The sequence below is a fragment of the Artemia sp. Qi Xiang Cuo genome, chromosome 9, assembly GCF_049724085.1.
Source record: "Artemia sp. Qi Xiang Cuo chromosome 9, ASM4972408v1, whole genome shotgun sequence".
Lineage (NCBI taxonomy): Eukaryota > Metazoa > Arthropoda > Branchiopoda > Anostraca > Artemiidae > Artemia > Artemia sp. Qi Xiang Cuo.
Window position 1 is genome coordinate 56,456,445 of NC_142802.1, and position 25,756 is coordinate 56,482,200.

The 25,756-nt window shown below is 34.3% G+C and overlaps 1 protein-coding gene across 1 annotated transcript in view; it reads right to left on the bottom strand.

Annotated features, from left to right (window-relative positions):
- The window catches only part of Eip63E (cyclin dependent kinase Eip63E), a 226,854-nt gene that overhangs the window by 22,874 nt on the left and 178,224 nt on the right, over positions 1-25,756 (bottom strand). The window contains exon 7 of the mRNA XM_089094749.1: positions 7,700-7,874. Coding sequence (XP_088950875.1) covers positions 7,700-7,874 — 175 coding nt within the window. The remainder of the gene's footprint in view (positions 1-7,699; positions 7,875-25,756) is intronic.

Genomic DNA, 25,756 nt, shown 5'->3' on the forward strand with positions numbered 1-25,756 from the left:
ACTTGCTAGTCAAGTTTAGTTTTTTCAAAACTTTAGAACTTCTCTCCAGCCAGCTTTTGGGAATATAAGCATGAGAAAAGGGACGTTTTGTCGAACTTGATCTCAACAACAAATTAAGATCTCCACGAATTTTAGACTTGAATGTGAGCGCTAAGAAAACGCTGCTGGTTTTTCAATTTATTCCAGCATATGTTTTTTTTTTTTTTGTGAAATGGAAACTGACGTCGAATGCTACAATTCTGCTACAAAAATCTGTTGTGGTCAAATTTGCTGAAAAAAATGTGGTACAATCTATCTCAAAGCACTGGAAATGTTAGTACTTGGAAATGAAATTCTGTCCAGCAATTAGTCCTGTAGCTTCGTTGAGTTCCAAATTTCCATCACAGTAGCAATAGCTAAGTTGTCGCTATGGACTGGTACTCCAAAGTACTTCCATTTTGTTACAAAGCATCAACCGTTAGCCGGGACGGTGGGAGGGGGGAGGGGAATCAGGCATATTATTAGTATATTTTGAAATTAGATACATTAGTAGGTTAGCATAGATTGGAGATTTGGAATTAGTATATTATGTTATATACTTCTGTTATTTAAAATTTGCGCGAGCTAACACAAACTACACACACACATATATATATATATATATATATATATATATATATATATATATATATATCAGCTATATATATATATATATATATATATATATTATCTTTTTTTTATATATATATTTTTTTTTTTTTTTTTTTTTTTTTTTTTGTCTGCGAAGAAAATGAACGTCGGATTCCAAAATTAAAGATGTAATCGAACCATTGAAACAAGATACTGGTGCGAGGCCTATTAGAGGGGCTATTATAGGTAAATGCTAAGGTGCCCTGGGCTATGAGAGTTTAAAGTTTCTGTAATTCGTATAAGGCTGAAGACTAAGGTAGAAAGGTAATTAATAGTGATATGTTTCCTTGTCTAGCTTAATTGTATCACTCGTGGAAACTGTCAGGTGATTATGTGGAGATAGCTTACCTTAGGCACTTGAATAATTAACGATACAGAAAAGCTACTTGAAATTTGAGTGGAAAAATGAAGTTTTTCTTTTTTTAAATTAAAGAAAAAATTAATTATTTATGAACTTTCTAGTTAGGATGAGCTTATTACTAAGAAAATAGCTGCTTCTCGTGTGTTGATTTATGTCGGTGGAAAAGGTGTTTTTTTTTTTTAAATAAAGAAAATTTTGCTGGAATTTTGAAATAGTAATAAAAAATTAAATTAAACTTGTGAGAAATTAAAACAGATTAAATGCTTAACAATGATTCTAGTTTTGAGCTCTGTTCAACTCAAACTTCTCTTTTTGCTTCTTCTTCTTTTTTCTTCTTCTGTTCTAGTTTTACTTCTTCTTTTTACTATATATATATATATAAATATATATATATATATATATATATATATATATATATATATATATATATATATATATATATATATATATATATATATATATATATATATATATATATATATATATTCTTCCACACTTTTTTTAAACTGTGACAAAAAACACCCTGAGTCTTGGCTATTCTACTTTTAACATCATCACTGCTCTCACTGTCTTTACTAATAATACTACCAAGTAAGTGAAGCTGTTCACCGGATCAGTCTTTTCGTTACCCAACGTCACCTTTCCATCTTCACTTATTCCTAGCCTTAGCGACTTGTCTTCTCATCATTATTTTTTAAACTTATTATAGCCCCATGAACTCGCTAAACCTCTGAAAGTTCATTAATTTTGCTCACACTTTCATCTAGGATGCTTAAACCATCAGCATAATCTAAGTCCGGGATCGTTTTTCCTCCCCATTTGATTCCGTGGTTTCCCATTGCCTTTCCTGTGCTCTTTAAGACAAATTCCATCAAAATGATCCATATAAAGGGGATAGAACACAACCCTGCTTATCTCCTGGTTTAATACGAAACTAGCTGCTAACCTAATTTCCTACCTTAACCGCAGCAGTGTTATTCTCGTACATAACATTAATCACTTTAATGTATTTGTCTGGTATACTATATAAAGCTCATTTATCAACAGAATTGAAAGCTTGCTCATAATCTATAAAATTGAGGACCAATGGTGTTTGACAACTCAGGCACTTCTCAGTTATAAACCTAAGAGTGACAATTTGGTCGACGCATCCTCTACCTTTTCTAAACCCGCACTGTTCTTCTCTTATAACTTTGTCTACAACATATCTCTGTCTAAAAAGTATCTTATTATTAACTAATTTGCTACCTACAGAGACCAGACTAATGCTCAGATAATTACCCATTCACTCTTATCACTTTTTTTATACAGTGGTTTAATTGGGGGTTTTGTAAAATCGCTAGGTACTTCGCCTTTTTCAAAAATCACATTCATAATCTTCGGTAACTTATTTCTAACCTCAGAGCCACCATATTTAGAAAAAAAACTCATTTACCACACTATTAGTACAACACCTGGGGCCTTATTATTTTTTAATCCTTTCAGTACTGTCGCTAATTTTTCCTCACAAAACAAAACATACTTCACATCCAAGGTATCACAAACATTTTCATTTTACGCTATATCTTTCCTGCAACTCTATCTTGGTTTTGCACATTCTCAAAATGTTCTGCCCTTCTCTCTTTAACTCTTTCTTTATCACTAATTGTGGCCCCGTTCCTATTTTTAACTGGGACAAGCCCGGATTGACTATTCCCACTCAATTTATCAACATGTCAGTACAATATTTTACTATTATGCTTTCTAGCTCCATCTTCCAGATCCTCGGCAATTTTGTCCAAGGTCTTCGCTTCACACGTCTTTAGTTCATATTTTAATGTTTCCTCCACTTTCTTTACATTCCTATTGTTTCCATATGATCTATTACTCAGATAATTCTTGTACAAGCCTCTTCTCCTTTCGATTAAACATAGTTTTTCACTTCAGATATTCTTAGCAACGCTCCTTTTTTTACGCTGAAGGCGCCGTTTTCATTCACCCGTTTTCATACTCGTTTTCATTCACTAAATTTATTTTTTTGTTTTGATCTTGAGTCTAATTTGCAGTATAGAAAAGAAATCAGATAAGAAGAAAAATACCATTATATTCCCCATTCTCCATTATTTCCAAATATAATAATTACTGCAGTCGCAATTTCGTCCTGGCCCTCCTCCCTAATGGGACCATATATAGCTTTAGGCTGTTATACGTAAGCTTTTTTTCTGTTTTTTTATACATTGGATTCTTTTGCCATTATGGAACAACTGTTAATGAGATTTGGGAGCAAAAAGCAATAAAAACTCACATAAATATTAAATTGCATATAACTTGGTGGTATATTACGTACAAAATGGAGTGGGGGAGGGGGCTAGAACGCAATTATGACATTTGGAAGAAATATTGAATGGAGAATCGAATGGTATATATATATATATATATATATATATATATATATATATATATATATATATATATATATATATATATATATATATATTTCATTTGTTGATAGATAAGTCTATCTATTATCCGTCCATAGGTTATTCCTAGGGCAGAACTAACGTAGATAGTCACAGAATTAAGGGATGAAAGATTGGATTGATTTTGGGTTGACGTGTGACGGACAATGTCCACTGGACTTGTATGCAAAATTTGGGACTTGTATGCAAAATTTGAGATTTTAAAATCATTTGAATTCTTTTTATTCGAACAATTTTGAATAATATCAGCGTATTCTTGTTTCTTGCCAACAATCTATAACAACCCTACTCTATTGTATTTGTAGTTCTTCTTGTTTTACTATAAATGGTCACAGTCAGAGAAACTAAAGATCAAAAGAATTTGCCTGTGGTATCAAAGTCCATTTTTAGTCAAAATCTTTCGACCTTTTAGTTAGAAATATTTCTGTTAAATATGGAGATAGGGAGAACTTACCCCCTAACCCTCTTACTTTGAGGAATATATGTGAGCTATCCTGCCATGTAGGTGCTGAGGATCAGCAGCTCCCTCTTATTGAAGATTTTTTTTAATATAGTGTATTACGGTAATCACCTGGCAAAAAAAAAAAAAAAAAAAAAAAAAAAAAAAAAAAAAAAAAACAAAAAAAAAACTGTTTTCCTACTTTAGTAACTGAAATAAATGAGCACTTGAACAAGGTCTAGACCCTACTCATCCATCCAGTTCCCCAGGACAAAACAGTATATCCAATCCGACAGTCCGAAAATCAACTCCAAAATAGAGCAAAATCAGCATCAATAAGCATACGTCTATGTTCCAAAACCAAGCTATAGCACCTTAAATCTACAAAAACATTATAGTCATAAGGTGATCGCCATAGATTATGGCTCGTTAGATGAAAACTCTGTGCCTTAATGGGTTTCGGCGATTAAATTTCATTACTCAGGCACTTGCGCATGGCATGGTATAATATGGCATACCCCCATCCAGTGCCACCAATTGACTCCACATAAAAAAAACTCGAAATATCCAAAAAATAAAAATATATACCCCAGAAAAATTTTTTTTCCAAACATTCTTAACCAACCTTCAAATAACACTGAGAGCCGAACTTCAACCGATTTAAATACAAACAAATAGATAACACTAGTCCTCCACCCGGAACAGTTTCACTTTCACTCAAATTCTAAGAATTAAATTCCGAATATTCCACCATAATCTTTACCACAGGTGTCGCAATCCAACCCTAAACAACCGGGAAGATAAACCAATTCCGTCAACCAGTCACCGTAAAATATCATTCAAGATATCTTGATAACTTTTATTATACTTTTGCAAAAGCTGATTATCCTTAAAACAAAGCTTTTTAAATTGCCTAGCAAGTTTATTGGCGGAAAAACCTCTTACGATTAGCTTTTTGCTAAGTAACATACATCTATTTCTAAAATCGATGCAATTAGTAGCCTACAAATTCTTGCATATCTAAATTGTTGGGAAAAATACGATGAATATGTTATACTTGAATGAATATTACTTTTTTGAAATGGAAAATTAACTATTTCAAAATTAAAATCGTCTGTTTTATTGTATATTTTAAAATTTATTGTATTATTAGGTACCACATTAATCTCTAAATCTAGAAAATAGTCATATTTGCCATTTCCATTACTGGATTCCAGCTTTAACTCTGGTGGATATATTTGACTTGCAATCTCTAAAAAATTTGAAAAATTTATCACCAGAAGGTCATCTAAATATCTTTTATTATTTGAGAGCAAATACTTTATATTGCTTGGATTCTTTTTATCTGTCATATAATCGTATTATAAATAATTTAGAAATAGGTCCGCTATAACTGGACTGGCATTACCCCCCATAGGAATTCCATTACATTGATAATATAGATTGCCATTAAATTTTATATAAGTATTAAATAGAACAAATTCTAGTAGATCAAAAATCATATCTAGGCTATAACATCTTGAGCTAGTTGTACTATTAAAAATTGTTCAAATTTTTTAGAGATTGCAATTCAAATATATCCACCAGAGTTAAAGCTGGAATCCAGTAATGGAAATGGCAAATATGACCATTTTCTAGATTTAGAGATTAATGTGATACCTAATAATACAATAAATTTTAAAATATATAATAAAACAGACGATTTTAATTTTGAAATAGTTAATTTTCCATTTCCAAAAAGTAATATTCATTCAAATATAACATTCATCGTATTTTTCCCAACTATTTAGATATGCAAGAATTTGTACTAATTACATCGATTTTAGAAATAGATGTATGTTACTTAGGAAGAAGCTAATCATAAGAGGTTTTTCCGCCAATAAACTTGCTTGGCAATTTAAAAAGCTTTGTTTTAAGTATAATCAGCTTTTACATAATTATAATAAAAGTTATCAAGATATCTTGACTGATATTTTACGGTGACTGGTTGACGGAACTGGTTTTTCTTCCAGGTTGTTGAGGGTTGGATTGCGACACCTGTGGTAAAGATTATGGTGGACTATTCGGAATTTCACTCTTAGCATTTGAGTGAAAGTGAAACTGTTCCGGGTGAAGGACTAGTGTTATCTATTTGTTTGTATTTAAATCGGTTGAAGTTCGGCTCTCAGTGTTATTTGAAGGTTGGTTAAGAATGTTTGAAAAAAAAAAAAAAAAAAAAAAAATTTATGGGGTATATATTTTTATTTTTTGGTTGTTTTGGTTTTTGTTTATGTTTATTACATTGGTGGTACAGTATATGGGTATGCCAGATTATGGCATGGCGCGCTCAAGTGCCTGGGTAATGAAATTTAAGCGCCGAAACCCATTTAGGCAATGAGTTTTCATCTGACGAGCCCCGATATATGGTGATCACCTTGGGAATATAATGTTTTTGTAGATTTAAGGTGCTATAGCTTGGTTTTGGAACATAGACGTATGCTTATTGATGCTGATTTTGCTCTATTTTGGACTTGATTTTCGGAATGTCGGATTGGTTATACTGTTTTGTCCTGGGGAACTGGATGGATGAGTAGGGTCTAGACCTTGTTCAAGTGCTCATTTATTTCAGTTACTAAAGTAGGAAGGCATTTTTTTTTTTTTTTTTTTTTTTTTTTTTTTTTTTTTGCCAGGTGATTACCGTAATACACTATATTAATACATTAAAACAATTATTAATGACAATTATTAATTATTAAAAGGTACACGAGCTAGGTCATGAGTCAGTATCATAACGACCTAAGCCCTGATTCGGTTTAAAATCGTTGGTACCTGTCTATCAAATTTCAAGCTAATCTCAGCTCTTTCAACTTTTAGGTCACTTCGCTAGTAAGCTACCTCTTTCCTTCAATTTTTCAATTATAAAAAGTGACGTAGAATGCGCTCCAGAAGCCAACTCTCATTAATGATAATTAAATATTATTGAAATAACTGATTTTTATTAATAATTTATACTTTCCTCTTAAAATGGCATATAACAATAAATTTCGCCCGCTAAATGCTTATAATACGTAAAAGCAAGGTAAAATTATTGTCCTTCTGTACTTATAGTAATATGAGCTGCTGAAAAGACGGTATCCAAATTTTTGAAAAAAATAATAATAACATAGAATCAACTGTTATTAATCCTAATTGGCTTTTGGAGAGCATCTTAGGCGTCCAATGGATCCATCTTAGGCCTATTCATAGCTAATTCTAAGACTTTAATATTCATTCTATTCCAAGATTCTTCTTTTAGTTTTTCAAATTTGTGAAGTCTTTAGGGCAATACCATATTATCGTTAGTATTGCGACTTGAACAATAAAAACAAATAACCAAAATTAACCAGTTATACCACTTGACTTTGACCATTTCTTCTTATTTTCAAAATATTCTAGTAAAATTAATTTTACTATTTATCTATTTTACTTATTATTACATTTTTTCAATTTTCCAGATTACATTCAATACAGCATAGTAATTCCGCTTACTTAAGCGGAATTAATTACTCCAAGTAATTGGAGCTAAATAAAATAAGCTACACTCAACGCAGGGTAAGGAGCTACATAATAAATAGAAACAGAAAAATGGAAAATTTAATAAACTTTGAAATTAAGACTCACTTGTTCAAAAAGCAATTCGTTACACTACTTACATTTGGTCATATTTCAGATCTAAAAAACATTTGTTTCGTCTAATATTCACCGAATTGTCGCAAGGAAATTTAAAAATAACAAACCATACTCTTTACTTACAACATATTCAAAGACAAGGGTTAGTGAAGTTTTGGTATGTACAATGTCATGGAGGGTAACTATATTCGCATGTCGGAGGTCTCGTAGAAGTGAGGCTTCTCGAATAGCAGTGAAGGGAGCTCCTTCTTCCTCCTGGAGTCGGATCTCTTTTAACGCCACTTCTTGTCCAGTTAAACTGCAAATAAGAATGCTATTTAAAAGACTGCAGTATGGTAGTCAACATATCCCAATCGACTCTGATCACAGCATAAATACACGAACAGTAGCGAAATGCCCTTTAATCTTCATTAAAGATTTTTGAAACACAAAAATCTTTTTTGAAACACAAAATCTTCATGATTCCGCCTCTTCGCACACGCGGAATGGCAAATATTTAGCGCATTACGACGGGAATTATCTGATTGAATGCAAAGTAGCAACTGAAACTATTGCTCTGACGCACTGGGAACTTCCCATTCATTGTGCTATGATGTGTGTCATTTCTAAAAAAACTTTTCGCTACTGTTCGTATATATATATTTATACTGTGACTCTACTAATTTACTAGGTGTTAGGTAACGAGTTTTGGCTTTGCCGCTTAGACACGTGAATCATATTTGCAGCGTCAGACGCATCCTAGTAATCACCAAAGTCTAGCCCATAGTAACCGAAAATTTAAAACGCATTTAGAAAAAAGTCAGGCAAGCAAAAATCACAATTTGTAGCTGACTCAGGATTAGCAAATATTATTTCAATTAACTGAATGGTGAAAGTATATTACTGCTACTATTACTAACAACTCCCTGCAGCAACAAGCTGCCTGAGGCCAACAGAGTTACGAACGTTCCTCCTCCTTCCCAATCTATTCAAAGCTTCCCTCTTTGCAACCCCCCCCCCAAAAAAAAAATCCCATTTCCCCTAAATCGTTCCTTATGACATCCTCCCATCCTCATCGGGGACGACCCACTTTTCGTTTGGCCCTAGATGGTTGGCAGACAATGACTATCTTTGACAATTTTTCATCCTTCTACGTGTCCTATCCATCACATTCTTTCTCTCACTATGGCCCTAGAAAGCGGAATTGAACAACATTTTTCGTGCAGCTTACTATTTGAGATACAGTCAGTCAGTCGAGTACCCAAAACAATCTGTAGGCGGTTTCTCTGGAACTATAAAACATGAAAGAAAACTGCAACTTGGAAAATAGCCTTAAACCCCTCAAAAATGGTGCCAAATCGAAATGAATACCAAACCAATGGAATCATCACAGTCGAAAAACCCCAAAAAGGGCAGCTACAATCCTCCATCTTGAGCATACCAAAAATAGGGTTTTCGTTGCCCAATTCAAAGTTTTTCTTCAGAGTAATGCTATTTTATTTACAAATAAAGACGGTCCAGAAGAAAGGCCTTTTCAGGTTAAGAATATACATCATTTTCAGCCTTTTATTCTCCTACTGTTGAAATTCTTTAACGTGAAAGATAAAACTTCAAATAAAGATGAACGTTATTGAACTTTGAGCACCAAAGCAGATAATCCAAAAGAAAACTTTTAACTATTTGGAACAAAAGTCCACAAAATGTTCCATAGCTCAATGGAAGTGTTGTTATTCAGCGCGAGTAGCAACGACAATAGAAGATAAATAAAACTAAGATAAAGCTTAGCAAAATATAAAAATGGATGTCCATTCGTCCAACTAAGGAAAAGTTTCGCAAGCAGAACATTCCATGTTTGGAGTTACATACTAAGCCAAAACTGAACTACCAATTACATAGTTTAAAAAAAAGAAGTTAGTGGAGCAGAGTTGACAGATGGGGCGCATTTGTACCATTTGGGCGCTTTTTAGGCGCTTGTGCATTGAATTTTTCAAATCGGTGCATTGCGCCGATTTTTTTTAATGGAAAATCGTTCATTCGGCGCATTTTCACTAGAAAAATGGCGCTTCTGGCACATTTTCATTTTTATGGCGGCGCAACTTTAAACCAGGTATCTGGTAATACTGTTTCGAACGGTCCTCTGGAGGTTTTTATTCATTGGTCACACTTGCAGAAGCGTAGTTACTTAGTAGGAGATAGGGAAGAATGAGACCATATATGTTTCGGGGTCTCGAGGTCAAAAACTATCTTCCACAATTAAATGAATTATATACCAAAATGGGCCAATTTCATTAAACAACTCACTGTATTTTTAACAATTATTTTTCGTTTGAATAAAAAAAAATGAAGCAAAACTTGTTTTAAGTAAGATTATATGAGCCTCTCAGACGCAAAACTGATTAACGAAAGACGAGTTTTCTTTTCAGTTTTTTTTTTGCCTAGCGTGAATGAACTAGACTGACTATTAAACGTGTATATTCGAAAGGACCCCCCCCCCTAGAAAAAAGATTCATGATAACGAAATGACAAACAATTCAACATTGAATTATATTAAGGTTTTTAGAAGCCGATTTTTAGAAGTTCAGGCTAAAATGGCCTCAAAGTCCAAACTCAAACACTTAAGCAAACACCAAAAACTCCTGGATTTTTTTTTTCATTTTTTTTTATTTACCATGTGATAGTTATATAAATCGTACAATAAAATTTTCAACCCAAGCGATCGATTTCTAGTAAAACACTGCCGTTAAAATACCAGAGTATTATGACTGTATTTATGCCCGAAATGATACCTTTTGCGTAGTAAATCAAACCAAACTTCTTTTTCTTCAAATGAGCACCCGAGAAAATTTCTACTCGTGAGGTAATAAACACGATGCTTTTGAACACAAAGGCTAAAAAATACAAACTGTATTCAAATTGGATTTCAGGGATGAAAATCGGGGATTTCAGAAACATTGGCCCCTTTTCAAGAGAGTTTTGCCCCCCCCCCCGAAAAGAGGAAAAATGCAAATGACTTATCTGGTTATGAAAGCTAGATAAAAGAAGCTTCACAGAATCTTTTCCTTTATTTCAAGACTTTTTTATGCGTAAAACAATTTTCCTAACGACGATATACGTACTTTATCTTTTTCCCTTTCCATTCGTTTCAAAGGAAACAGATTGCTTTGAACTGTTAAGCACCAGAGTCTCACAACAGAGAAAAAACGAGTGTTTGTTTAAAAACTTAATAATGGTAAAAACTTAAAATTAATCATAAAAAGTACAGGAAACAACTATTAAATATCTGGAATGTGGACTCTTCAACTCATTAGAAAAGCGCTTTCATAGCCTATTTTTAAGGGGATTCCATATCTTAAAGAGCCACCCTATATTGCTCATTACTAACTTTTTAAGTTCGTGTGGCCAAACTATTCAGAACTGATTGGGTGGTCTTGCTAAAACTTCAGACCTTAGATAAGAAATCTGAATAAACGACAGATAACTAAAATCTGATACCTACTTTCCCAGAAATTTAAAGAAAAACCATTTAACTTCTCCCGCTTTGTGCTGGAGATAGAGATATTCAGTTTTAATTAATCTTACATCATCAAAAAGTGTGGGTTTTATTTTTTCGACTAAACAGAGCAGAATTTTCTTTTTAAACGAAAGGATAGTCCACAAAAATGTTCTAGCATACCTGCTAGAACAATGCTAAAAATCAAATTTTCTAACTTTAACCCGCATTGGAGGGTTAATAACTTGTTACAAGTAATAGATTCTACGGCTATTGTTTCAGCTAAAAGAGTCAATTCATTCTATTTTATTACTCAGTACATAAAATTTTAACTTAGTTTAGAATTCGAAAAATTGAAAATGGTCATGAATAAATCTTTTCTTTTGTCTAATATCGGATTTTTGAAAATTGATACTTTTAATAAAAAAGCCCGATGGACGAATTTCTTTAGAAGTACTATTAATTCAAGATGTTATAGCTTGGATATGGTATGTGATTTATTGGAATTTGTTCTATTTAATACTTTTATAAGATTTAATGGTAATTTATATAAAAAAAAACTGTTGGCATTCCTATTGGTGGGAATTCGAGTCCATTCATAGCGGACTTGTTTTTAAGTCAATTAGAATACGAATATATGATAAATAAAAATAGCCCAAGCAATGTAAAATATAACCTTTCAAATAATAAAAGACATCTGGACGGTCTCTTAGTAATAAATTGTGCAGAGTTTATTGAGATTTCAAAAAATATTTATCCAAAAGATTTAGTTCTGGAGCCTAGCTATGGGACAGGACGCTCTGACCATTTCTTAGATTTAACTATTAATATTTCAGATAATAATAAATCAGATTTTAAATATATAATAAAACGGATGATTTTAATTTTGAAGTAATTAATTTTCCATTCCTTGAAAGTAATATACATTCAAATATTACTTATTCAGCTTATTATTCCCAATTATTTAGGTATGCAAAAATTTGCAGTAATTACACAAATTTTAAAAATAGATGTAAAAAGCTTAGCGAAAACTGATCTTAAGAAGTTTTTCTGCCAAAAAAATTAGTTGGCAATTTAAAAAATTTAGTTTTATGTATCATGAACTTTTAGGTAAATATACAAAAAATTATAAAGAAATACTGAATGATATTTTAATATAATTTCTCTTTCGCTTTTGTTTTTTGGAATTTTGAATTTGTAGACTGTTTTCAAACAAGCTTGAAGAGCTTCAAATCTGTAATTAGTTCTGGATACCAACAAAAGGGTTTTTATTATAACTCACATCAGGGCCAATCTTTATTTTTTCCAGAATGGTCTTTGCTCAGTTAACTCTGGGATGTTAATAAGGAAAGAAGGAAACTCATTTTGTTTGTAATTTTCAATAGCTTTACCAGTATGCATTTATTTCAGAAGTTTTACCTAACATAGGGATACCAGGCTTTACAGAAAGTAAAGCCTTGAAACCCGTTAAGGCAGGTGGTATTTCTTCTGATGAGCCCTAATGGAAGGTACTACTTGGAAATATTTCGCTAGATTCAAGGTGCTTTTGCTTGTAAATTTACAACGACTTACATTTATTGATGACAACTTTGCATGAATTTGGACGTTTCTATTTGGTTAATGGTTCGGTTATACTGTTTGGTCCTAGGTAGTTGGATAGATGAGTAAGGTCAAAACCTCGTTCAAGGGCACATTTGTCACAATTTCTGGATTAGGATGACAGTCTTTTTTTTTTTTCTTGTCAAGTAATTACCTCTTAAACATTATAGATTTTGCGTCTTCTGAAGAAATTTGTTAAGATGGAGTGAATGAAAAACAACGCTCTAATTTTCTGATGGAGGGAAAGTAGTGAGTTGAGAGGGAGAGAAGAATAGAGGGCTTTCTTCTGCCGAAAGAAGTAATGATATCCTTGTGGATCTTAGGACTGGTGAATTTCTTTAGCACAAAAATTAGCTTTAACGAGGCGTCCCGAGACACAATTATAAACTCTCATTTATTTCGCACAAATCATACGGTCGTTTGCTTGAGACAAACTGTAGAATAAAAAAAAAAAAAACTGGTTACATCTTTGTAATTACAGGGTATTGTTCAGGAACATAAATAAATTGTAGAAGTCTCTACATAATATATCCTATTTCTAGATCAAACAACTAAAAATATTAGGGGCATGCGAGGGGGTGCAAAAAAAGTAATTGGATAAACACGGTAGAATATTTTTTTCTAATATGGAAGCGCAGCCAGCAAAACATCCTTGGATTATGTTACCCAAGTGAATATGATAATCCATATTTTTTTTTCTATTTTTTTTCCAGATTTTTTAGCGGAGCAGGAGGCAACTTGAGAAGATTTTAATGTAAATATACACTTTTTTAGGTCAACCACTGTGGACCTATTACGCATATCATAGTAATTCTTGGGCTGACACATAGACTACGAATCTGGCCGTACAGGAGTGATTAGATAAAAAGGAAATCGGAAAATGATTAGAAAAAGGGAAAAGATAGAGGATAAAAAGAAAAAGGAAAGTGGTTTTCATTGTCTGCTGGTGATATGTCTACACACTTTTAAGGTCGCTGATGAAAATAACAAGGAATCATTTTAGTTTTATTTTATAATTTACACAAAATAGAGAAAATAAAAGACGTCATCGGGGTTTAATATTTAAATATTTATGCTTCACGGCCATCCTCCATTTTTTAGTAAATATTTTAAATAGCATGTATTTAGATGTCTAGTATTTGAATATTTTTGTTTAATGGTCCCCCTCCTTTATAAGCCACAGAGCCTTTCTGAGGATAAGTGATTCTACTTACTGAATAATTTTCGTTATTTGTTTTGAATTATTACCAATCGATCTATCATCAAGACCTGCATAAAGGGAAGAGGGATGGCTTTGGGTCACTCACCATAATCTCACTAATTTTTAGGATTGGTTTTACATGATTTCAAACAGTTTTCATTTGCGGCAAGTCAGTTATTTTTTGGCTGCTTTGACGAATGTACCTTCTCAGAGGATACAAATTCCTGAGTATGTGCCTGCATGATGTTCCTAAAAATGTCCTGGCTGCTGTGAAAATCCAGTTTGTTTAATGCCCGTGCCACATCATAGTCATATCTATCGATAAAGAAAGCCAAATCTGATGAATGGCATGACTATTGCAAGAAATTAGTTTAAAGAGTTTGCTCCAACAGTAGTTTGAGCCCAACTGTTCTCTACTAATACTATGTATTCGGAACTTTGGTCAAATTCCTCTCCCGGAGATAGAAAAACCGCTGGTCTAAGTTACCATCTTTTCTAGGTTCAAAAAGCATGCCTCAAACGTTGACTCTTATAGGTCAGTCAAGAAACTTATGCTTGAAACTTGAATAATGTTCAACTCGACAAACGGCGAACGTAATTGGCGCTGTAGTCGTGCGTAATTTTGATTTTGTCGACAAGTGTGACTTTAATGTGGCACGGACATAACACACACTACAAAGAAATATCGCGTCTTTCAACATATCATTTTCATTCATACATAGACCACTGTAGATGTCTCTGCCGCTGACTAAGCATCTATGCAACTTACGAATTGCAATATTTCCCAGATTTCTAGAGTTTTTTTTCCACTTTTTCTTTGGTCTCGTACTGGGTTTCCTAGCATACTTTTCTTCTTTGGAAATACATATATATATATATATATATATATATATATATATATATATATATATATATATATATATATATATATATATATATATATATATATATATATATATATATATATATATATATATATATATATATATATATAAACAAATAAGTAGAACAACAGGGATTTTTTCTTATACAAGACAGTGGAACGCAACTTTAAATGAATATTTCGACCCTATATCCAAGTGCCGTCCTCAGCAAAACAGACGAAGAGAATAAAAACAATATAAAAGAAACTTATATTAAAATTCAATCATTAAAACTAAAAGGTTTTTTCAAAAAAATGTTTTAAAACAGCCCTAATATCATTACTTAAAGGAAGTTCAGCCAGGACTGGTACTCCAAACGAAGTGGACAGAGAACAATTCATTCAGAATTAAAATACTTACAGACAAGCTTTTAAAGCTAATCTCGCCTTCTTGGCAGCCAGCCTAGAGGGTCTATTCGTAATAGGTTGAGTGGAGTTATTTACTGGTTTTTTAATATAATTAGTTAAATCATTTTTAAGTCATTTTTAGTTTGCACACAAAATAATTTTTATGTCGCATTTACAAATAATTTTAAAATCATGAATTTCTTAAATTCTGGTAAAGATATAACCCCAGTTACTCACCAGAGAGGGGTTTATCAAATACCATGTGACTGTAACCATTTTCATGTTGGTAGAACCCATCAAAATTTAGAAAAACGCCTGCAACAACACAAAGATGACATAACTAAAGCTTTAAATTCAAATATTACAAATATTTCCTTTGATTCTGCTTTAAGCAGTCACATATATGATAACCCTAGTCATAAAATGCTTTTTGAAGAAACTTGCCTTATTAGCAATGATTTAGGCATAAAACAGGTTGTTCGAGAGGCAATTAAAATCAAAATAAATAGTAATATTTCTTTAAATAGAGATTTGGGGGAATATTCGCTTAATGCCCTATACACAAATGTAATTAAAAATGATTTGACTAATTATATTAAAAAACCAGTAAATAACTCCAATTAAAAATCCAGTAAATAACCAGTATATATATATATATATATATATATATATATATATATATATATATATATATATATATATATATATATATATATATATATATATATATATATATATATATATATATATATATACAGGGGTCGGCCACGACGAGGTGCACGAAAAAAGTGACTTAAGTTACTTGAGGACACCAAAAAAGTGACAAAAAATGACTGATCAGAAGCCGTCAGAGCATAGTCAGATGGATTACAAGGATCAAAATTATTACCATAAGATCATCACAGGCCTATGAGAGCCCGAGACGTTACGGACAGAAGGGCTGAAATCCTTATTTTTTTCTTCAAGTGATTTTATTTACTTATACAAACGATGACTTCGGTAAATGTACGTTTTCGATTATGGCACTAGCAAGGAAAACTGATTTATTGAATAACATGCGTCCGCCACGACTAGGTATAAGCAATCACTGGATATTATGTCATCACTTCTTTGACTTTTTCGAAAGGCGATCAATTAGTTCACATTTCCTCTTCAGTACAAGTACTTCAACCGATTCAGCATCCTCTACCCTTTCTTTGGAGCGAGCTTTAAATGCTGCTTCCAGCATACTTTGAGCAAGACCAATGTTCAGGAAGTCCTTCTCTTCCACAGCTTTCTTCATCCGTTCCCCTGCCTCTCTCAGCTGGGTATCGCCTATTTCCTACTGCTTAACCATCTCTTTTTTTCGTACAATGTCTGACTCTATGGCCGCTATTTTCTGCTTCTTCCGCGCCATCTCCTAGATTTCTTGTGCAGCATCTTCCTTCTCAGCTTCAAGCTTCTCTCTCTCTGATTCTAATTGTCTTCATTCAATAAGGAATAGTTCATAGCTGGCTCTAGCTGATCTACCCAGACAAAGCAGCTTCTTTGTGATCAGCACTCACAATAGCCTGTTCTCATAGTCGAGGAGCTCATCCGCAGCAAAAGCCTTAGCATTCAATGTCCGCTCTTCTGTACATGCTTGAAGGCTAGTCATCAGCAGAACTGACCCAGAAAATCCTCTCTCTACGTCTGCACTTCCACGACAGAACGACAGAGCTGCCTGGACGATCCAACCTAAAGTCTGATATTTGGTTTCATCAGATGGCGTCTTCAGTTCCAGGATCTTTTGCCTATAGCTGTCGATTCGAGTACTCTCCGTGGGTGGCGGCACAGGATCTGACTGTAATAACAATCATTCTCCCTGGACTTGCTCAATATCCATCTCAAATGGAAGTTCTCTCGCGATGTGGAAGATATCACTGCAACTCGTTCTTTGGCAATCTGGACTGGGAGGGCTTAGGCAGGCAAGGCTTCGGAAAAACTCGTTGTTCACAGGGTATTTTGTAAGCAGGTACTGTACAGCAGCTTTGATAAGCTTTCTAATTCCCAGAAAAAAAATTTCCTGTCTTTCAGAATAACGAATCCAGAATCTAAGAATCCAGTGCAGCAATCATTATACAAGGGTTGCTTAGGTAAACATCTACAATAGGAACTAAGCCTTCAAAACCACCGAGGATCAGGAGATTGACATCATCAGCCGGCACAATCTACCCCAAAAGAACTGTGCATAACCGTCTCAGCTCAAAGCGTACCCATGAATTAACGGCTCCTGTCGTTGAAATACACTGGTAAAAGCAGTGAAAGCTGCTGCAGAGCTTACAATAAACTCAATTTCGGCTTTCATTGTTTGCTTTTTTAGCCATTTTACAATTTCCAAATATTTTGCATTTGACATCAGGTACTCCAGACAATTTTTCTTTGGCGCGAATTCTAGCATTCGTGGGCAAGAATACGTTAGACCGGTTATAGATGGCAGCACACCCGCTCAGACACACAGTCATAGTGAGAGAGATATGTAAAAAGTTACGTTAATTCAGGTTCACTTAGAGTGGCATGCAGACCACTGTTCCATCAAGCGGCTCGCCGCTTCCCCTATGGTGAGCCATCTTGTGGGGACGTGCTTCATAAACTTACGCTGAGGAACTTTAACTTTACGTTGGCACTGATTGAAATCGTCAGAACGAGCTGGCTATCCCGTGAAAAAGTGATAAACATCGATTATCATATCAGAGCACTCCTCCCCGAGTTTTTGCAGCCCTTTCAGGAATGCATTATGCACTGCATGAATGTTGCAGGTTCCCATATTCAATAGGCGTTTTGAATACCTTTTTTTCTTTTCTGAGTCTATGATGGGCCACACTTTCTTATTGACACTGGGCCATCATTTGTAAGCATCAGCAATCTCTCAAATGAAAGTTCTGCATCTTCAATACTCTGCAGGATTTTCTGGATCTTCACTGGTTGCATGTCCCATATAATATGTCCCAAGATACCAACTAGCCACTTGTTTCCGCTCTTTTGACCAGTATCGAACTCTTATTTGGAGCTCCTCTACCCCACCATTGTTCGTTGTTTCATCATATTCCAGCACAAAGTCAGAATTCTGAATGTCTTCAACTAGAATTTCTCAAAAGTATGGATAAATAGCCTCCGTCAACAAGCATGTCATTTTTTTAGCATTTAACGACAAGCCTTCTGGTGCAGCATCAGGGAACATTGTTCGGAACACCTCGGCAATATGATCACACTAAGCTGCAGCAAAAGAACTAGCAATACTCTTTAAAACCCAAACTATCTCCGCCTTGACGCTGCATCTCGCTCGCGGAGCATTTCCAGATTCTTTTATGGTACGCTATCGTCACTCTGTGAGTTTGGGTGGTTTCCGGCTGGAGCTGATGCAGCGAGTCTCAACTGACGCTGGTTTAACATGACAGAAGCATTTTTTTGGTGATCTTGTGCAGCTGCGTGTTGAAGAAGGGTCTGGAACCCTTTCTGGCAGCTGAGTGTTTTTTTGCAAACTTTACAATAGAACGAGCTGTCACTCCCTTTTGTGCACCACTCTTTCACTTTATGCCCAGCACCGTCTTCCCTACTGAGCCAGCTCTCCAAAAATTTTGTCTTGCCCATTATTTTACAGCGTCCTGATATAAGAATGGGTTTTAGGACGGAATTCGAAAACATATAAAGCTAATACAAATACAAACTGACTAAACCATTTTTAAAAAAAAAAAAAAAAAAAAAAAACAGACCACATCCCTACAGTTAAAGAATTTTTTTTAGAAAGAAAATTATTGCAATTTATTTGGTTAGGTTGCTGAAGCATTGGTCACAAGATGGTAAGCAATTACAATGGCATTAAAGACGATATCCAAATAGCTATAGAAAGCCTGAAATAATGTTGGCTATATACATCACTAATTTATATGCGAAATTAGAGCCACACCTGAACACAGGCGAAGATGTTCTTCTGGAAGGACACCAGGCTCTAAGGAAATTTGAAATAGTATAAAAAAAATTGAGTCTTTTGGGCATTTTACATCCAATTTTCCCTAGAAGAGAGTTTCTGATACCCCCCCCCCCAAATATTTCGAGTTGTTGCAAGCGCGCACTTACCGAAGGGGTGCGAGGTATAAAAATAAGTATTTTTATGAGCTCAAGATTAACACAAGAGGAAAATTAACAAGGAAAAAATTCCTTCCATTATTTAAATAAACTTGTTTTTTTTTCAAGAAATGAATTACTTTTTCATATTTGGAGAAGCACAAGGCAAGTCTGGAATCTTTTAAATGAACTTGGTCACATCCCCATACGTGAAGGATATTCATTGTGAATAAAATAGAATACAAATTTCGTCCAACCAGTTTGGTACTTTTAGAGCCAACATATGTTGAAGTATTGACAAGATAATAAGAAAATTCAGTGGCATAATTGATGAGTAGTCGATTTTGTCATACGACAGGCATAAAACGTTCCAGGTATTCGTTGCATAAAATCAGTTGATTTTTTACAGATTAGTGATTGGCTTTTATCACTTTATAAGAAAGGTGATAAAAGTGAGTTTGGTAATTATCGAGGCATTAGTCTGGTCTCTGTAGGTAGCAAATTACTTAGTAATATGATAATTTTCAGACAGAGTTATGCTGTAGACAAAGTTTTAAGAGAAGAACAGTACGGTTTTAGAAAGGGTAGAGGATGTGTCGACCAAATTTTCACTCTTAAGCTAATAATTGAGAAGTGGCTGAGTTGTCAAACCCCTTTGGTCATCAGTTTTATATATTATGAGCAAGCATTCGATTCTGTTGATAGAAGAGATTTAGCAGATGTATAATCCTTGGTATGGTATAGCAGACAAACATATTAAATTAATTAGTGCTAGGTACGAGAATAATACTGCTGCGGTTAAGGTAGGAAATGAGGTTAGCAGCTGGTTTTGTATTAAATCAGGAGTTAAGCAGGGTTGTGTTCTATCCCCCTTTAGATGGATTATTTTGATGGACTTTGTTTTAAGGAGCACAGGAAAGGCAATGGAAGAACATGGAATCAAATGTAGAGGAAAAAGTTCTCTGAACTTAGATTATGCTGATGATTTAAGTATTCTAGAGGCAAGTTTCAACAAAATGAATGAAGTGTCAGAGATTGTGAGAGTTCAGGGTGTTAGAATAGGTTTGAAAATTAATTTTAAGAAGACTAAGTCACTAAGGCTAGGAATAAGTGAAGATGAAAAGGTGACGTTGGGTAATGAAAAGATTGATCAGATGAGCAGCTTCACTTACCTTGGTAGTACTATTAGTAAAGATGGTGGGAGCAGTAAAGATGTTAAAAATAGAATAGCCAAGGCTCAGGGTATTTTTTCACAGCTGAAAAAAGTCTGGAAGAATACGACGATAAGTCTGCAAACCAAGATTAAAATATTGGTAGCTACAGTGATGACAGGGGTCAAATGTGGCTCTGAAACACGAACACTCCGAAAAGCAGATGGAGATTTGCTAGATGTTTTCCAGAGATATTGCTTAAGGACTGTTTTGGGTACTCGGCCGACTGACCGTATTTCAAACTATAGGCTATACGAAAAATGTGGTTCATTACCGCTCTCTAGGGTTATAATGAAAGAAAGGTTGAGGTGGTTAGGGCACGTTGTACGGATGAAGGATGACAGATTGCCGAAGATTGTTCTTTTCGGCCAACCATCTAGGGCTAAACGGAAAGCAGGTCGTCTCCGTTTAGGGTGGGAGGACGTCATAAAGAAAGGTTTTAAGGAAATGGGAACTTCGTGGGTGGGTGTAAATAGGGAGGCTTTGAATAGATTGGGGTGGAGGAGGAGCGTGCGTAGCTGCGTTGGCCTCAGGCGGCTTGGTGCTGCGGTGAGTTGTTAGTAGTTAGTAGTAGTAGTGATTGGCTAAGACTTACGGATAATTGCCAACATATAAAGTGAGATATACCAAGCAGTTAAAAATAAAGCAATAAGGGGAAATTATCTCTTAAGAGAAGATATTGCAAATTTATCTAGAGAAGCGATCATACGTGACAGTAATACACAAAACCCAAATCCAGATAGGAAACCTTCCGAAGTTTTTTAAGGATATATGCACACACAAAAATATCACTGAGTGTAGTACGAGACATAAAAAAAAAATATGCAATAATCGGGATGTATGAATGAAGTCCAAATATTCAATAAAACGATTCAGCATTTGAACGTCTTAAATCTCCAAAAGCCACAGGTATATACTGATGAACGATTTTTCTCTTCATAATATCCATAGGAAAAATTACACGAGATGAGATCTGACGATGTTGCAAGCCCTACACGATGGGGAAAACGCTGAAGAAAACTGAGACAGGTTGCCGCACGAAAAGGAAATTTCCAAAAGCTCTGTCTAAAGAAACAAACAAAAATACTGTGTCGATGATTTTCACGCGTATCTATAATAATGCTGGATATGTTTTTGTCATAAGTATTATTTCAATATCATTTCATCAGAATGACCTAATTTGTTTTTACTGACTTACTGCCTTAGGTTCAGTCCGTCCTTGAAAGTCGTCTTGGGCCCTCTTTCTTTGTAATGGTGGGGATGCGACTTCTGAATGCGTCGTAGTCTTCTGTAAGCCAAAGAAGGTCCGAGAGGGGATAAGGCGCTAAGTTATCCATCCACCTCTTTGGGGGACGACCACGAAGGCAAAAACCGTAAATTTGGCTATCAAAGATGATTTTAGAGGGATAAGACTGACCGGTCCGTCGGACATGACCAAGCTATTGAAGGTCCTGGAGCTGGATATTCGTCGTGATCCTTTGTAGGATGCTAACGCGTTAAAGGAATTCATGTTTAAAATTATATCGAAGTAGGTAATTCCTGTGATTCAGCGAAAGGATATAGCTTCAAATAGTGCTAGTCAATACTGGTCGATCCGCAGCGTTTGAAACTATGCGGTATGATCCCGCTGAATCATCCATTTTCGGCGTCCAAGTTTCACATGAATAGGAACAAAGATCGAAGAGTCGTGTCTTAAGCCTTAGTGACGGATTCTTGCTACACCACATAGGGCTTAAACCTGGTACTCACAGGGGCGAAATAAAGGTTTTGTATTTTTGCTCGAACTTTTTTGCTTGAATAAAGAAAAAAATATTAACGCTACGTTGTAATGCTGAATAGTCAGACTTTATTTTCCCATACACCAAACATAAATTGCAAGCAATCTTTCATTTAAAGATAAAAACAAAGAGTCCCAAGTCAAGCTGGTCTCCCCTATCATCTATACAATAGATTCAGTTAACTGGGGGGGGGGAGTATGGAGGACTTTTCTCTTTCCTCCACCTTATTCAAAGCTTACCAAAGACAGAAAATAAGTTTTATCAGAAATCAAGCTGCCCCAAACCAGATTGGTCTCCCCAATCATCTATAAAATAGATTAGGTTCTCTAAATACAACCAGATACAGCCTCAACCTGTCGGTAAATACAACCTTTTAGAAGCATAAAAACTTATTTACAGAAAAAAATCGAGATACAACCTTTTTGGCCATGATTGTACATAAAATCAAAACACTGATAAAAAACATCAAGAAAAGTGTTCGCTCTACTCAGTCAAAGACTATAATTTCCTAGAAGAAGAAAAGAGGACTCTTATTTACTTCACATAGAGCATTAAGCTTCACACAAAACTTAAAGCCATTTACGAAACCTGGTCACGTCTCCGTAGTTATAGGATATTGTTCGGGAAGAAAATTAAATAGTAACAATTTGTCACCCTAGTTTTTCAAGCAAATATTTAGGAGGAAATAGAAAATACCAATTGCGTCATTGATGACGAGTAAATAAAAAAAAAAGTTTTTTTTTCAGCTGAAAGCAAGAAGGACAAATAAAACTTAAAACAAACAGGAATTATTCCATTTATGAGGAGGGCTGTCCCTTCCTCATCCCTACGTTCTTTGCGCTAAAGTCATAAAGTTCTTTAAAAATACATCCCATTTAAATCCAATGGCCATTGCGCTTCAGAAGTCATTTATAAAGAAAGGGACAAAACTTCCAAATTCAAAAAGGTCAAAAAAAATTCAAAGGGTCAAAAATTAGCGTGAAGAGCGCGGGATGAGGAGGGGACATCCTTCTCATATACGGAATAATTCATGTTTGTTTTAAGTTTTGATGTTGCTCTTTAGTTTCGTTTGAAAAAAAAACTTATTTATTTATTTTCTGACCGTTCTTCAAACCCTGGCAGGAACCCATCCCCCGTTTAAAATTTACCATGAAAACTGTCCTGCACAAAAAAAGTTACCCGTGCAAAATCCCCCCCCCCCCTACCGCAGAAAATCCCCTCTCTACCGAAAAATGTCCATATATTTTCCAATAACAAATACTATATGTAAACATTCAGCACACTTACAGCCCTTTCCCCAAGGGCTGTAGGGGTTCATGTCATCCCCAAAGGCATTGTTTAAAGTTGGTTTTGACAATTTTCCAAGAAATTCCCAAAGGACGCCATTAGAAGCTTAAACGTGCATCTCACAATTTTCTTTATTATTTCTACACAGAAATTTGGACCAAGTCAATCGACTCTACTCCTTAGCAGACAGGATACGTATGTCTTACTAAGAAACTACATTGGATTACAAAAAAATAAGAAATATTTCAAGTAAGTGGACCGATTGCTGAATTAAAGTGCTTATCACAAATCCCCCAAAAAATTTATTGGTTCAGGTACATTCAAAATAGGAACATAAAATGCGAAGTCTAGCAACGTCTAGAAGAGATAAGCATTGTAGGCCCATGAGGACAGTTTAGCTTCAATATTCCAAACAGTTCTGTCCATTACCATTTCCAATATTAACTGCATTTTACAGATCTTCAGAAAAGTAGACGAAAAATCCAAGGTTGTTACTCTTTTAGCCACCGTTTCTAGCCAAATTTGAGGTATAAGATGCAGGCATATACTTGAAAACTGAAGAATTCATACAACTAATCATAAGCGAACGGTTATGAAATTATTTTTTGGATTTAATAGGAAATGAGTAAATAGATACTTTTAAAAGGATGAAGTAGAGGGGGAGTGTTCACCATTGAGTCAATTAATAGTAGTAAATGAGGATGAAATCCCCTAGTAACAATTTCAGCTTCTTATGGTGAAAGGACAGGATCCAAAATAGTCCAAACGAAAGGGAATAATGTACATTATTCAAAATGAAAAGTGGTTCAAAGGTACACAGATTGTCATTATTCTTATCAAAACATATAATTATCATACAATCGGAATATAGGATATGAAAAGTCATAAGTTTATCAACAAAAATAAATCATTGTATGCAAACGATGATATTAATTAATGAAAAATCACATAGTTCCTTGACAGTACAATGGCCCAAAGGTATGTTTCAATCTGGAGACCATATTTCTTGCTTGTTTAAACTTAGCTTTAATATTTAATTTTATTTATGAAAAAAATTATTGAATCTTCAAATTTTGTCTAAGATGTAAAGTACAATCAAAGACTTTCCTTCTTAAGCAGAATTATTAAAATTTTATGAGAATCTTACGAGAAATATTATCAGAATCTTCGTATTATGAGAATCATTACCCTTGAAAGGGTAATGGACCAAAGATCCATTTCTTTTTGGAGATAGCAATTCTTGATTCATAAAGTAAAATACGAGACGTATCTGACATGTCTTTACCTTTCCTTTTCTTTCATTAGAAAAGGTCTTTTATTTTGAAAGATATATATCCTCTATGTGAACATTAGACGTGAACTACATAAATAACAATTACTATAAATTCTAAAGGATGGAGAAATCGCTTGTTTAAAGTTAGTTTTAATATTTTTTTTTCTTCCTATCGTAAAAAAAGTCCGCACTATAGTTATTGCAAAAATTACCAAGCCAATTTTCGGGTGATCGAACATTTTGACTGAATATTCAAGTCTATCCTTAAAAGTTTAAATTGCAATCTAACACTTTCGTTCTTAAGCAGACTTATTAAATTTTATGAGAATCACGTAATTCCTTGAAAGGGTAATGGACCAAAGATCCATTTCTTTTTGGAAATAGCAATTCTATGACACAGTTTTCCAATAATTTGAAGTATATCTGAATAATTTCGATATTTTTGTTGTTGTCATTGTACCCTTTTACTCATACCCTCAATTTTTTTTTCAAGAAACACTAAGCTGTTTAACGTTATTTCGCGTGTTTGTTTTAACCATATAGTGACCTAGTTAATTATTAAGTAAATTATTTTTTTAATGTTAATCTCAGACGGAATCCTATCAAGGTGGTATCCAGAGGCAGGGGGGGGGGATAGGGAGGTATTTCATTTAAATGATAATGTCTCGAATTTTTTATTGTTGAAAGCAGGGATGCCAAAAAGTTAATTTTTTTTTAAATTTAAAGCAGAGACGGTATCCCATCATGGTGGTATCCAGAGGGGGGGGAGGGTAGGAAGCTATCATATTTAAATGGTAATACCTTGATTTCTTTTGAAACCAGGGATGCCAATAAGTTAATTATTTTTTAATTTAAAGCAGAGACGGTATCCTATCAAGATGGTATCCAGAGGAGGGGGGGCATAGGGAGTTATTATATTTAAGTGATAGTACCTTGAATTTTTTTTTATTGAAAGCAGGGATGCCAAATTTTTTTTTTTATTTAAAGTAGAGGCGGTATCCTATCAAGG